The 17,240-nt window shown below is 30.4% G+C and overlaps 1 protein-coding gene across 2 annotated transcripts in view; it reads right to left on the reverse strand.

Annotated features, from left to right (window-relative positions):
• Positions 1-2,252: 2,252 nt before the first annotated feature.
• LOC138938911 (furin-like protease 1) overlaps positions 2,253-17,240 on the reverse strand; it is a 200,801-nt gene continuing 185,813 nt past the window's right edge. Inside the window, exon 13 of one of the 2 annotated variants that reach the window (XM_070306315.1) lies at positions 2,253-4,061. In XM_070306315.1, the coding sequence (XP_070162416.1) occupies positions 3,610-4,061 (452 nt within the window). In that variant the 3' untranslated portion in view covers positions 2,253-3,609. The remainder of the gene's footprint in view (positions 4,062-17,240) is intronic. The other variant, XM_070306314.1, reaches the window with a different exon arrangement.

A 17,240-nucleotide genomic window follows, 5' to 3' on the forward strand; every position in this document is an offset into this window, starting at 1 on the left:
AAGATGTTGCGGGATGCTGGATATTCGCGATTCCAAGATAACACGGACTATGACGCCGCGCCACATAAACCCGTTTGTTTTATGCCCTCATCTAGTAAGAACAGCGCTGTTCGTCTAGATGCAACAGCAGTTCGCTCTTTGCGTGCTTTGCTTCACAGAGGGAAGATAGCGTAGCGGAGGAATTTTATTAGCCGTGAGAGCAGCGACTGCAATGTCGGTTCTCCCATGTTGTAAATGCGTCGTTTGAGTACACGTAAAATTATGATTCATGAATTATGGTTTGTCCACTCGGGTGGCGAGTGGAATACCGCGAGAGTATCATAATATGGCGAGATGCCATTTTTACGACAGCCGCGCTCTTGATAAGTTTTAATTATCGGACATCGCAATAAACTAATGATTAATGCGAATAATTTCTGATCATATGCACGCGAATTAAATTGCTTAAAGCGTGATAGTAGTATTATGAAGCGCATTAAAATCGTCAAAAGAAAGTTTTATGATTAAAACAAGAGATTATTACTATTTAATAATTGCACATTTTATTATGTTCGATTAAGCTTAGTACTACTGCTTTTCAAGAATGGAGAAAATTGTAACTCACCTTTTTTCCATTCTTCAAAAAGTTTGCAAAAATATGTGGTATAAGATTGTCATCACACAGAGATTGTGTATTTTGACAGCTCTTTTTTAAATCTGCTCGCGACGCGCTAATTTCCCTCCTCGAGATCCCGCGGTGGATAATAATGTATAAAAATAAATTGAGTGAGAATTGATTTCTTTTAACGTTCCTCGTCCCGAATTATGAGCAATTAAATCTGTAACTGAATATATTATGAAGCATTTTGTGTAATTTATATCCGATATGTGTATCCGTAAATCTCTATCCGTCATAAACTTGTACACACTCCATATTAAAATCACGTATATTTGACACGTCGCTTGAACAAATCTAATAGCGAAGCACGATATTTGTTACGTTATTGAATATTGATCGAGGTAACTTTTCACAGGCAATATATTTAAACTAAAACATTACAAGCGCCCGCTATTTGGCGTATCGCATTTAATTTTCTTATATATTGTATGCAAATATATCAATATGGTATATCCTTTTATACTTTATAATAACCAATATATTTTATAATAGTTAATATATTTTAAATTTATATCGATATAAAATAATAATAATATATTCATATTTTTAGTTTTTAATCTATACGTTTAATATATCACCTCTGCAATTTTTGAAAAACAGATACGTTCCGTGTAAGCAGAGAATTATTAAAAAATAGGAACAAATGAAAATTATTTAATGATTTTCTCAGATTCTATTTCGCTTTATATTGATACCGATCTATATATTGTATGTCGGTATAAAATTTTTTCTTTTCTATGCATACAAATATATACTTACCTGGTAGCAAGAAATCTCCATTTCATAGTTCAATAACGAGGATACAAGCTCAAAGTGCGAATATTAATTGGAAACAATTAGCGTACTGTTTCGTCTGCAATATAGGAAGTCCATCTATCAATTGTACCAGATGAATCGATTGATTGAGATAAGCAGCCAGTTGCTGATTGCAGAATCCGCTCGTTATCGGCGACTTTTAGTCGTAGTGCGGATTAATTACTTTCGCAACATAGTTCGCAATGATAATTTTGCTCTACAGTACGTGTGACATATAAATATGTTTAAAATTCCAAATTCCATAAATTCCAAAAGAAAAATTAAATTATTTGGTTTTGCTCGTTGGTCGTTTATTTTTAATATTTTTATCTCTATATATCTATATATATTCTCGTACTATATTTGTCGCGACTACATTTATCTGAACCCGTCATCTCTAGTTTCTATACATTGGGATTGGATACTGGCTTCTTGGATGTTCGCTGACGGCCCAACGTTAAACTGTAAATTAGAAGAAAAAAAAGATACGTCATTAACTCTTCATGCACATTACTTATGATTATAAATACTTCAAATTAAAAATGTTATATCACATAAATATATTATATTTCTGTCAATGAGATTACAGTCTTAAAAGTAAAAAAAAAAGTAAAGATAAAAATAGAAAAGGAGCATGAAAATATGAAAATGTAAATGAATTTTTACGATTTGATATTTTTCTCTTTACAAAAATTTTAATAATTTTTTTGGGGACTGAATATAATGAAGACAATGACGATGTGTATTCTCATTATTATTTTTCATTACTTTATTAAGTTGTCAACGTTAACAAGAACAATGTACATCGTGATTGTTGATAACAATTATGGATAATTACTGCAGGCGATAGTAGTTACGATTTATACATAATTATATGTATCATACTAACATGTATCACATTACTGAGGTAAATTGCTTACAAAAAAATATTCTTAGTTAAATAACGAAATCATTACGTTAATGTCGCGGCTTTTGATTAATAAATGTTTAACTATTAAATCTTATTGATGTTCTGGAATAATGCGTGACGCGTTACATGTGCATAACATGATAGCGTGGTAACTTTGTTGATTAGATCGCGTTGTATTGCTCATCAACCTAGAAACTCGATAATTTGCAAATTTATAGGTAATAAATGAAATGTTATTTCTGTGTTCGAATATTTAGGAATGTTGTATATTTCTTCTTATTTTATTATTACTTTTAACATACATAAGCTTTCAATTTTTTTAAAATTGTTTTAGTTAATCTTTTAATATATAAATTATTTATAATATTCGCGGTTAATTGAGTGTCTAATAATAAAATTACTCGTGATCGTGATGGATAGACTACGATCCAAAATAGTCACTTCTTAATCTTAATCGTACAATAGATGTCTGCACATGTATTTAAGACTTACGAGATCGCATAAAATCACTCACTGACTTCAAGAGACATTACTTCGCATTAGTCCAATAGCGATCGATAAACGGTCCACCATCGCAAACCACTGCTACAATACTGGCATTGCAACAAAGCGGTTGCTTCAAAGGAAACTATCGGCACCATTAACGCTTTACGTTCCAGACGTCTCTTACAAAGTGTTACTACAAAGGAGCATTCCTATACTTGCAAAAATATAATATAACTTCTAAACTTGATGAATTGAGACTAAATTTGTATATACAATTATAAAAAACACAGAAGCATTTTTAATCAAATAAAAGCATTTTTCAGGAAAAATTTTCTATATATTTCTTTTAACTTTGCATTTAGATTTTTTGGATTGTAAAATCAGTTATATTTAGCATATATATATAAATTGCATAATTGATCGTAGAAGAAATCTTTATCGCAGCCGTATGTTCCATAAAACTTTTATGCTTTGGCAGTTTTACGGAATTACCAGATGACGCTTTTTCAAGGCAATCTCACGACATATTTTCACACAATACATTTCTCAAAAATATTTTTAAATCATTCTGGAATTTTTTTATTCGTAGAAAATATTTTTAAAAATTTGTAAAATATATACATATATTTTCAATAATATTCTCAATCAAAAAATACTATTTTCAAAAAATTCTCAATATTTTAAAAATATCCTCAGAATATATATTTTCAGACATATTATAGCTTTCTTTCGAAAATACTTTTCATTATCATTAATAGACTTATTCGCTGTCAGAGACACAAATGTTTCCGCTCTCCAATCGCTCTGTTTCCGCATGAACCTTGCCGTTACCGGAATAAGACACCTTGCTATACTTGTAGGCGGATTTGCGTTTGCGGATGCACCAGGTAAGCACGAGATAAATGATGATGACAATCATGAGGCCCAAGTTGATCAGGAACACTAGGGTCATCCTGTAGAACCATTCCGTGGACTTCATCTTCCAGACAAGGCCGCTCAGTATACACAGTGTCCTTCCGTTGCTCCATGTAAACACCGAATCCACATGGCAAGTGACGCAGTCAGCGTCGCTAGGTCCTTTGCACGACACGCACGAATAATGGCATGCGATGCAGAATACACGGGATTCGTCGTCATCCCGGACCGCGTAAGTCCCGGACGGGCACTGTCGCAAGCAGCTGCCGTCACTGTGGTACCAATCCGGTTTGCACACTGAAAAATTAGATATACCATTGACACTCTTCGTCTTTGTCCAATCGAGCTTGTATTGTGTTGTTGCTGTTGTTGTTATTGCGGTGTGATGCGTTATACCGTGTCGCGCTCGCGAGTCGATTGCATATCGTCGTGACAAATATAGATAGCATCGCGTAAAAAGAAACCATACTGGTGTGATTTGGATAACTGGAAAACCATCTTTCTCATCAAAAATAATTATCGCTTTTTTTATTAATTTAATTGAAATTGTGATAGTAATTTTCTTCGATAGTTAAGCAAATATTTTTACTTTAATAAATTTAATTAGCGTCATTAAATCGTTCAGATGTGTATATGTACCATATATAATCACACAACGCATAATTATGTGTATTTCAGTGTGAGTTCGTATAACGTAAAAATATATAAATATATACATAATAAAATATCTTAAAATAAGGTAAGCGATACCAGAGTTTAAAATTATTCAAGTATATGCGGATTAGGCTTTGGCGAATGTCGATTATTTTACTAATGGAATTTATTAATGTTCAAAGTTATTATTGCAAGGATTTGTTGAACTCATATCACATATCAAACATTATTAAAATATAGAGTCAATATTATTTTAATACAATATAAATTCACATGAATGTAAAAATGAAATTATTCGTTATAAAAGTTGACTCCGCTTTCTGTACAGAATTTGTTTTACGCTTATCATATATTTTCTATTTGCGGATAAAATATACAAGACTATTGTTACATGAAAAATGCATCAATTATGATTCTCGGATATTTTTTTTTCTATAACTGATTAATTGAATATAAAATATCCTTTGATTAAAAAATCATTTATTTAAATTGCAATTAATTCGCCCAGGCCTATAATATGCTCGCACCTATAGCTTAAAAAACATAAGAAATATTTAAAAAATAACATTAGTTCATTTTACAATTAAAACAAAAATATAAGAAAACAAGCTAATTTTCGAATTAAAAATGCAAAATGTCGATTTAGCGAAGCCTATAATATTACAATTTTCAAAACTTGCAAAGCATGCGAAAGCACACGTGAGCCATGCTATACTGCAAATCATATGTAAACATAACATAAAATAATGTTTATCTAAATGCGCAATATATCAAACAAATAAAACGCACATATAAACGCTATTATATTATATTTGCATGTGCAGTTTTTATTCTGTATGACAATATGACAAGTCTATAAAATTTATCAGTTTCATCTATATACATATACTATAATAATTATAGATATGTATGTATATTATATATATAATAAATTACAATAAATTATTAATATAAATAAATTTTATACCGTCATTTGTCAATGCTTATTCATGCATTATATATAGAGTCTGGTTTGTAATGAAATAACACTCATTACTCTAAATAAAATAAATTACAAAAAACGATGATAGAAGATCTGTTAGATGCGCGCGCGTCATAGTATTTTACATCAATTTATAAAATTTCTTTCTCTGTGTGGCTTTTTTTATAATTTTATAATCTTTCCTGTAAAATATGCGTAATAAAAAAATGAACTAAATAAAAAAGGAGAATACCATTTTTTTCAATATTTGATCAGATTGTGCATTATACATTAACTATTTATTAATATAAAAAAAAAATTAATGAATATAAAAGAATATATTCTCTTCGGCATCATTCTCTCTCTTGGCACACAGTAAAATTATTGATAATTATTTAAAAAAGTAAAATAGCGACATATCTTCTTTAACATGCGAAAAATATCTAACATCGACGATCCAATCATGCGACATTACTACTCTTCATATTTATAAGACGAAAGTGGAGCATCGTGTGTATAAAAACATCCTCACACGATTAATATTAATATCATGCGTCAATAATTTGAATAATTATACTGTCAATCATGTAAGAAATACCGGGACAAAGTCGTTTCTTATTGGGCGACAATGATTGCATCAGTACAATACTGCTTATAATAACCATAATTTACCTATCAATAACTGGTAGCAGAATAATAAGTGTGAGAATCTTTTAATACGGGAAACGGAAGCAAAGGCAAAATATGTAGAGATAAGAGTAGAGAAAGCAGCATTAGCAAATAAGAAAGCAGAAACTATCTCTCGTCAAAGTACGTGAAACCTGAGAAAACGCGCCTATTTCTCGAGAACTTTGCGGCGTATTCCGAATTACATGGCGCTTCTCTTAATAATCTTGCAATAATTGTTGTCGTTAAATACAGTAAAGCTTCACTTAATTAAACTCACTTAATTAAACTCTTCGGCAATGTTATAAATATCGTAAATATTGCATATCGAGAAGCTTATTAATCCATCGATAATTTATATAATGCAAAATATGAAAAATATGGTGTAAAGTACAAAATTATTCACAAAGTATCGATTCGTAAGTAGCAGTATTTATTATCAATATAATTTTCTCAGAAGGAAATCAATCTAATTATCAATATCAATTAGCTTTTTATAATATTAATTCTAAAATTAAATTTTTTGTGAAGCAAAGATTCATTAAAAATTCAATATCCGATTATTAATTTTAACTTATTCAAGTTCATTATCGGCGTTAATAATTCATTAACGACGTTTCCAATTAAATTCTTGCTAAGACAAGAAATTATCAAGTGAAAAAAAAATCCAGAAGAGCATAAATCTTCTTCGGGACACTCATGTGGAAATCACGGACAAGTTAGAATGTGCAATTAAAGAAAAAGAAAAAAAAACAAATTCCGATTGTTCAGGCATCCAGTACTTTCGAGAGTAGTGAATCGTAACAAAGGATTAAAATAGAGGATGTAATATAGAATGAAGAAGAAGTAAGACTCACCGTGCTGGTGAAGCGATCAGGGATAGGGCTGTTTATTTTTGTTTTTGTGTGCGATTGTGGATGTGTGGATGTGTAGTTGGTGATGGTTGATGGCTGGTCTGAGAAAGTCCGCGTCCGGCACTCTTGCTCCCACGGAGAGCCCAAGTACCTAGATACGTTTTCTGAACCTGCTATGGGATAAAGGGATGAAGCGACATACGCGTGACAAGGTCGAAACGATTTGTATCTCTCCGTTTATATTTTACAAATAACTCGATTTCCGTTTGACGTTCTTGGATCAAGCTTTTCTCGCTTTTTTGAATTTTATTATCCACACAGGATATTTTGAGAAGCGCGATTATAAAGAACATCCAATCGACATGTAATTTTTTTCTTTTATTGAAACAAAAATAATGAAGAAAAAATCTGCTTCGAGTTAATAAGAAATTAAGGTATAGTTAATATAGCAAGTTATTTATATAGTTAAGTTTATTATACTAAATATTTTGATATTGAAGAAATACAATTCTATTTCCTTCTCAGTAGTGCTGGTAAAGGCGGAACTTGCAAAAGAGATTGCATCGTCTCTCGCATGAGACTTTAACGGAATTATGGATCGAAGTAGAATTGTTGGTGGCACGTAAACAAGAATATTGAAATGGAGAGAGTAGATCAGTGATATTCGACTTAATGCTCGAATAACCCGATCAAACTGATTCATGACGTTGATGAATTCTCGATAATACACTAGAAATCAGTAATATCCAGTTAGAAGGTGTCTGCATTGAATCATCAAATCCCTAAGAGTCACTATCACGTGGTGGATTAACTATCGCTGTCCCAGTATGATCGCGATAACAGATAATTGTATCAGAATCACGCTGTCACAAATTTACACAGTTCTAATGTCGTTTTTCAATTCATGTCATGTTTTCCATATTTGTTTCAATCCCAAGATAGAATAAATAGATAATTCAATTAAAAAAGACGATGAAAAGCATATTGTCAATTTAACTGTAATGCGTTTTTTGAAAAATAATGCTTTGATAAAGATGATATGATCTGAATAATCGTGAATGTATGTAACAAAAAATATACATAAATAAAAATAAAAAAATTGTATCCATTTTATAAAATATATAATATATGCATCTTAATAAGTTTTATATTTTTATATCTTCCCAACACATCAGAATATAATGGATTTGTTGGATTAGAAAAGATGTCGCAACGAGAAAATTAGTTTCAGCGGATAAGCTGTAAATTACAAAAGTTATCAGATAGACACATACATATTTGCATTATTTATCTTAACAAGAAGGAGCGAAGAATCGAAAAACTCTGTTAAATTTGCATGATGCAAATATACTTAAATGTGGAACGATCGAAAGTGAATTAGAAGACGCTTCGAGATCGTCAGTAAGTGCAATACAAATACATTTACAGAGTACATCGCATGCATATGTTGTACAAACAACAGCGATGTTTCGAATAAAACATCGTGATGCAATATTTCTTCGAAAAAATATCTAAATAAAGCAAATACAATTTTGAAACACACTAATTAATATTTGACACTAGGATTCAATCGTTTAAATATATTTTTCGCTGCGATTTCCAGTTCTATTTATTATTATTCAAGATATAACATCTTATGCGCGATTATTAACCGTGTGACATTTTATCAACAATGTGTACGATCTAAATTTAAAAATTCATGATCTAATTACAGGAATTCATATATACATGTTAAAACAACATAAATTGAGGTCATATAGTATTCGGAGTTTACTTGTTAAAGGTTTATTGAATTATTCATAAGAAGCGAGAAAGCGATAGTACTTGCGTATGCAGCAAAATTAAATTAAACTTCATACCGGTGTTGGCTGTTATTTAATATTTCTAACATTTTTTTTTTATTTATTCAATGTGATGTTTCTCGTTTATTATTTCAAGTTCTCCTTTTTCCTTTTTTTGTTTTGGCTTTTCCTTTCATGTGAAAGAACATGCCAATTATTGGCTAGATTGTATACAATTGGATGCAGTTCGAAAGATATAAAGTTAATGCACATTGCAGAAAAAAGAGTTCATTTGTCATGCATTATTATTTTTAAGAGATTAAATATTTGCTTGAATATTCAGTAATCAATTAGCGCTTAGTCAGATGGAAATTAATGAGAAATAAATGTCTTTATAAATAATCGGCATCTTTCAATAACATTCGTGTAATTTGTCTTTGATAGACGCAATTACAAAGCATTAATAAAATACCAACTTTAATCAACATATTTTTAATATTAAACACATTTTTAATCTCACGATATCTTTAAAGGAAAATTCGTCAAAGAGAAATTAATATCACACTATACATATAAAACACGAGCTAAAATCAATAATTTAGGTATAACATGATTAATTACATAGATTCCGCTTTAATTTTCATTTCGTTAATAAAAAAAAAAAATTATGAATTAAATAAAATAACCAAAACATAATCCAATTATATTTTCTTCACATCATGTTATATATTATACCCGCAACATTAAAATTAAAAATAATCAATAATCTGTGACTTGTAAGACAAATCGCAAAAAATCCGCAAATCTAAGCAGGGATAGCAAAATTAATGTAAGTTTTTGAGCATTGGTGTACGAGTTATAAAATACTTGCAGTATACATTTTCTCGTATATCTCTCACTTTCCATAGCAAGCCGATTTCTGTAGTAAATATTAATTTCGATCTTCAGCGTGCCTAAAGGCTCATATTAGTCTTATTATCGATGCTCGGATTTCTTCTGAGATAACGAGCCAAAAACTATTTTTTATGCATTTTTTATTTTTACCCATAGATCATTTTAATGTTTTATAATGCGTTTTATAATTCATCTGATTTATTAAAAGTATTTCGTTTTTAATTTTCGATTTTTAGAACATTCACATAAACATTTACTCGTAATTTTTCAAAGTATAACTGCAGAAACATGAGAGCTAAGAATCTTATTAGATGACAGTCACGGAATTAAGGTAAGCCATGCATTTTTATTTATATCGTTCTATTTAAGAAGCAAAGCATGCTTTAGTTGACACATACCTGCACACCCTCGAGATTAGAGCGTCAATCATGTTAGAGCGTTAATTGGATTATAAATCGTAGATCAGTAGATTAATGACGGATTGATAGGATCAGAATATAAATCGTATTTAAAATTAAGGATAAGCGGATAAAGGGGAGTCACGTCACATTCGTACATAAATTTATTAAATAAATGATCACTTCTCATTGCGCGGCGATTAAATAGCATGACCATATTTAGCGGACTTATCGGCGTAATCTTTAATTATGTGTACAGCCATTATTATGATTAATTTTCATATTTACTATTGAATTCAAATTTCTAATCCAGACGCAATTCATTTTCCGATTCATCCGCCTCTGGTATATAAGATCGTCGGATATCAGCCGTGGATTAATAACGTCCACAAGATAATTATTCAGGAGCTTCTCCTCTTTTAATTCGTTCATGATATACAAATTTTAATGTCGCATATAATGACTCGTAGTAGTTTTGCCATTGCTTTTATAATATATTATGTATATGTGTACATAAATGTATATAGCAGAGGCATTCGCGCCCCACACGGATCGCGCCTCTTCCCGCGTCCTTTCCTCGCAAGTTACGATATCGGGCTTACGTTTCTTCGACATGAAATCTGGGATTATATTTTTTCAATAGTGAATCATAGTAGCAAAGAAAAGAGTAAAGCCAAAAGAGGAAACGAACGGAAAGGGACGAGCGCGCGAACGTGAACGTGGCGCGAGATGCGCAATCGCAACTCGCACTTTTTTTCTCTTCTCTCGGGAACTCTATAACTTAAGATATGTCACCTCTTCAAGCAAGATACATTTTACAATACATACAAACATTTACAATAGATACATTAACAATATGGCAGACAATTACAGCGAGACAGCGCCAGACATCCAGTTTGACTGAATATTTCCGATTGAATAGATCTGAGATCTTGCGTTTGCGAATGTGGTAATTTAGATATAATTATAATTCAAATAATAATAGTTTAGATGTATACATATACATTTAAAAAATAATTATGTATATTGCATTTTGTGCATTGCATATCATATTGACTTTTCACACATACAAGTATGATATTAAAGAAAAATAGTATCCTACGAAATTTTATTTAGATCAGTCATGGATGTAAATTTTTAGAAAAAGCATTTTGTCTTCACTTTCATGATTCTTATTTTTAAGTATATTATTTATAAAATAATCTAATTTGTGTTAAGTACGAAGAAACGCAGCTGAAAAGTTCCTTGACGTCTCGAATTAAGATTAATGAAGGAAAGAATCTTCTTCCTAAGACGGAAATAAATTTTTTAAATGGATTAAAAAACATGAGTAAAATTGTCACTGTGATTTATGAAACGTCTTTTCGGAAATTAGAATTTCGTCTAACGTAATATTTGAGGTAAAATGTAATTGAAACGAAATAATTGCACAAAATTCATTAAAGGTTTCTCAAATTCTTTCAATCATGAAAATTCGATTTAGACATTTCCTTCCGTCGACGTTCACACAACGATTCTGTGAGAGACGCACGTTGTGTCGTATAATGTGAATTATTGTCGCGATTGTACCACGTGAAATCGGTGGCGTACAGCATCGAATGTTAAACGTCGACTTGCCCGTAATTACTCATCTAAACGATTTGATGGAATTTAATTTCGAAAAATCGATTTTCTCGCAATACTAGTCAAGCTTGCATGGTCACATTTTCTGCGCAAGCTAAATTAAATTAAGTAATGCTTGCTGTAAAATTCATGAAACATCGATATGAAAAGAAAATTTAGAGGTACAATGATACACAGAAGTAACTCTAGTATCTTCTTTCGATAAGATTAATTGTGTGCGAGAAACATCAAAATATATTAAATCACAATTATATTACGTTTTACGTGAGATGATATATAGATAATAAGAAATATATAATAGATAATAAAAAATAGAGAATGTTCTTGCTAATTTGTTCGGTATGATCTAATGTAATTAAAGTAATGCTACAACAAATATGCAATGATAGTGTCATCATCATTCATGCAATAAATCTCACCAAAACTCTGAAATAAAATTACAATGAAAATTCAACATTCTCGTTATCGGAAGACTGATGCTGTCCCGACACGATGTCGCAGGTATTGTACATTTTGGAAGATACGTCACACCTGAACGAATCGAAATACACATCCAAAGTTCCTTGTACTACTTGTAGTATCCACGTTTATATCAATTTTTTTTTTTGGTTTTCTCAAAAACCGACACCCCCTCACATTGGTTAATATAATTGACTCTTATTCTTAAAACTGAAATTCGCTATACATATAAATAATCGGTCTGTACTTTCGTTTTTCGTAATTTCATTTTTTCTCTCATATTCTCATTTTGTCTTTCATTTCATTCTCTTTCACACACATACACACACACACACACACACACACACACACACACTCTCGCTCTCTCTCTCTCTCCCTCTCATTTTCATCTTGCACTCTCGATCTTTATATTTCTTTCTTGCTCTCTTAGGGGATCTCATTCTAGAGCATATAATAAATTTATCTCTCTTTCTCTCTCTCTTTCTATTTTTCTCTTGTAATCTAGAACAGTTCGCCGACTCTCGATACAACTTTCATCTTTATTTTTTAAATAGAAACGAGATTTTTTACGCATCGAAGAAGGTTCGTCGTGAAGAGTCACCGGTCCTTTTAATCGACTCGCTCAGGAAATTCCTTTTTTTATTATTTTATTCCTGACGTGGGAGAAACTTCGTTATGCCTTTCGGGCTTTTTGACAGGTGTCACTTTGCGAAATCGCGGCTTAATCGAAAAATCGTGGTTAAGACATTCTCAAGTTGCGGTGCAAGTTATATAAGTTAATAATAAGAATCACGTAGCGTTCCGCAATTTTTTTTTTCTCTCGTAAAGAACCTTACGAAGCTCGACGAGATCCTCGAAGAGTCAATACATTAGGGTTCATATTCTCATCTCTTTCTATTGCTACATTTATATTTTTTGTATAATAAGGAAAAGAGAGCGATGAAAAGAAACTTCGTAAGAATCGATGATTAATTTGAATGAATTGTGCAAATTACGTGAACGATGAAACTCACTTTATTTTAAGTACCAAATGGCGAATAAATAGATGCATATATAGCGCGGAAGATGCATCTACAATATATGGAAGCATATTTGCTTTTAATTATAGATATCCGCGAAAGTTTCGCTTAATCAATTAAGATGCATAAGTACAATTTAACTGAAGGCTACCACAAATTTTTTACAGATATCGACAAATGCTGTGCGAATCTTGCGTCGCTGTGGAGATGACTAAACATATTAATTACTTGAGAGAGGAGCCTAAGCCTGATCTTTGATAAAATCAACTTAAAATATATATATATACCTCGAATTCTGCTGGCTAATTGTGTACCAGCTAAAAAAATAATCATTTATTTTTTCGCTCTTTGTATATGAGAACAGAGATTATCTACCTAAGTACATTTATAAGTCACAATACGTATAAATATATAGACTAATTAATTTGCATCTTAAATTCACTAGTTAAAAAAATTATTGAATTTAAGACGCCACAATGATAATGGCATTTTTCTTATCAATGTTTTAACTTATTTTCGATTATTTATAGAATTACAGTTTGGCCCATGGAAAAATATATTTAGACTTTAAATTAAAATAATTATATAATTTTATATATTTGAAAACTATTATATATCTTTAAAATTATTATTATTTTTTCTTTCTGGTGTAAATTTATATATACATATTATCATATCATTTTATATATTTAAATGTAATTAACATGTTGTAAAAATATTACTTTTTCGCTTATTTATATATAAGTCAATGTTTAGTAATTAAAAAAAAATTTTAAAGTTTTGTTATTTTATCCAAAAATCAAAAATAATTTTTTCATAGACCATCCTGTGCATAACGTTTTGTAAATTAAATGTTGAAATATGGTGATTATGAGAAACAAACTTCATAAGCGTACGCTAATTTCACAGAACAGCATCCAGCGATTGGATTAAAATGATATGTGCATGAACAGTTTGACATTCTGTTCGAGAATGATAATAATTATTAGCATCAGCGACAAATACGCAGCATCCGCTTATAATGATATGAAATGTAATAATAAAATCACAATGTGTAACAAACTAATACAGCCGCTATACATATCATATCATTCATATGAACGAACATATAAATATGTTATCGATATAAGTTCTTTCAATAGCATATTCAATGCATGTTCATATTTAAACTGTGCGCTAACATATTTTCTAAAAATATATTGTACAATTTATACCAAACAATCGTGGCTATTGAAAGAATTAAGAGCGGATTCTTATGATTATGGAGGAACCATTCTTGAAATAAAAACTACAGAGATATCAAGATTGAAAATAATGTAAGTGATTGAAGAAAGTGAACAATGCAAAATAATACATAGGAAATTAGTAGAAAGAGAGAGTATATGTGCTTATTATTTATCACAATCGATTTACAATATTACTCATGACAAAACTGAAAATAGAAACGAAAATAGTATAAAAGAAAAAAATAGCAGAAGCAGATGTGAATGAACATATAGGATGATGTACATTGATGTACCGAATATTCGGAAATCGAATCACAATCTCACGCATGTACACATGCAATTTAAAATACGCGGAAATCCTCTGTTGGTCTCAATCGAAAAATTTATTTGGTTATCTATCGATTTCGTCCGATATTAAAAATATAAAAAAATTAAGATCTATAAAAAAGATAAATGTATTTATCTTAAAACAAATTACAAAAAATCTAATTCATTACTTTTAAAATTAAATATTTTTACCTAATATTTAATTCAAATTTAATTCAAAATATATTTTGCATATATATATATATATATATATATATATATATATATATTATATTATTTTTGTAATTAAAAGGATTTAACTCAGTATATCTCATGTAAAAATTCTCTTTCAAAATTAATGTAAAAATGTAATTTAGCGGATCCTTACTAATCGTTTAAGGCGGCGAAAATTAAATTCTAATAATTATAAAGATAATTTCAATGGCATAAAGTCAGCTAATGTTATGAATTTGTCAAATTATATCTCGCAGTCGGTCCGCAAACGTAAAATGAAGATTACAGTGTAAATATTTCTTCTGTCAGATTTTTTATTTCATTCGTGCAGTCATTAAAATTATTTTCTCCCGAATGGGACATTTCATAAAATGCTGACCGAGCTGCTCTTTTGATCAGAGATAAAATTCAGAAAATCTTCGTCCACGAATCAATCCACCTTTGAATTTTCATCCTACCTCAGTCTGCCTTCCGTCGCTTCAAACGACATCAGAGAATGCTCTCTCGATATTTCCCGCGATACGATGTTTTTCCTCCGTCTTACTTTGCAAGAAACGAATCTTTGATTAAAGAGAAACTTCACGAATGCTGGAGACTTGGTGAAATCAGTTTTAAACAGCACCGACCGTTTACAAAAAAACACAAGACAATATTTTTAGACGTAAAAGAAAAAATATCTTTATATCAATTTGATAAAATTAAAATAATACAATAAAAAATGATAAATCATATTTTAATTATAGAAATTTGTCTCATTTATACGTAAATCTTTTATTCGAAGTATTATCAAAGTTTGGATACTATATAAAAAACATAAAAAAGTATACTATCGAAAGCGCGATATCGAGGAATAAAATATGTATATATCCGATTCTCTATGCAAATTTTGGATCTTTCCTGCACCCGCAGGCGTGCAAAGAAAGAGCTCGCATAAAGTATAAAAGAGACCTCTGAAAATCGTATCGGCGGTAAACACGATTTTCCGTTCTCCCACTATAAAATTTGGATTTTCTCCCTTATATCGATCACTGGCAGAAAGATCTTATCTATTCGTATAAAAAATGTATACCGTACAATCTCTATAAAAAACTGATTTTGTAGTCGCTTTTTTTCTCTCTCGATGAAAAAGAGAACTGAAAGTATTAAATATCTTTTCTATATATTGTATTTCCATCCACTGAGAAATATTGTACTAGGATAGTACTTGGCACACGTTCCACTTTCTAAGGAACAAAGATTTAATTGTCATCCTAATGTAACATGATTTCGAAGCGGTCCAATATTCCTCAGTCTAATCTCATCCGTATCATTGGAATTGCAACATTCTTTTTGGCAGTGATTAATTTTCGCCTTATGTTTCTTCAATAGACAATAAAGTTCAATCAAAAATTGCTAACACGTGAAGGCTGTAGAGTACCGTTAAAGACAGGTCGACGTACTTAAACGTGTGTTGATATAATGCGTGAATATACGAAAACACACTCTAATAATGCATCGATTTTAATTATAAAATATAAAAATTAGAAAGCGCGATAATTATTCCTGAAACACAGGTACTGTAAAACAGAGAAAAATTTCTACTTTTAAGGTCAGAGTAACAATGTTTTTTAATTTATACAGGTAAAAGTTGATTATATTATTAAATCTTAAAACACAGGAAATTTTTTCGTTACTGATTATGCTACAATTTCGAATTATTACTACAATAACAAATATTTTAATTTTCGTATCTCTGAGTCGTATATAAATAAAATAAAGTTAATAAAATTCTTCTTTTACCTTCTATTTAGTATATCAATACCAGATAAATTTGTTTGATGGGTATTAATTTCAAAATTGAGTGTACACGATGCAAAAGCATTTGACCGATTTTTACATCTCTCGACCGAGATAATATTATCGAATCTCCTGGAATTAATACATTCGAGAGTATTTTTTTTTTTTATTTTTTTTTTGCGTGCGATTGCATTCGAAAGCCATCTGTTAGAGTACCAGTGCATCTCGAAAAATCACAAATGTTTCATTTGCAGAACGCCACTCCGAAAGAGACATTTAGTATTGCGACTGTAACGTCAATAATTTAAATTTCGCAACCATATTCCCTTTTCGATATTCCCTTTTTTGAACGGTTGTTCGGTTTTCAGAATTTCGATGCGTCACGAAAATTTCATATGGAACGATAACGATCGTATCGTCATATACGATTTTTGCAAAATGTTAATCAAATTGAAATCGTATGCGAACTTTAAAAATATGGGTGGAAGCTAATTTATTGCCTGATTTAATTGATATATTTTAATGATTTCTCGATGAAGAAATAGCAACGTAGGAGGGAATTCATATATAACTTTGTTGTTAATTAAATTGTTTTTTTTTTTAATTTCTACCTGATATCGTGATA

Source organism: Polyergus mexicanus, unplaced genomic scaffold, assembly GCF_030449975.1.
Source record: "Polyergus mexicanus isolate NDT 795.1 unplaced genomic scaffold, iyPolMexi1.0 SCAF_13, whole genome shotgun sequence".
Taxonomy (NCBI): domain Eukaryota; kingdom Metazoa; phylum Arthropoda; class Insecta; order Hymenoptera; family Formicidae; genus Polyergus; species Polyergus mexicanus.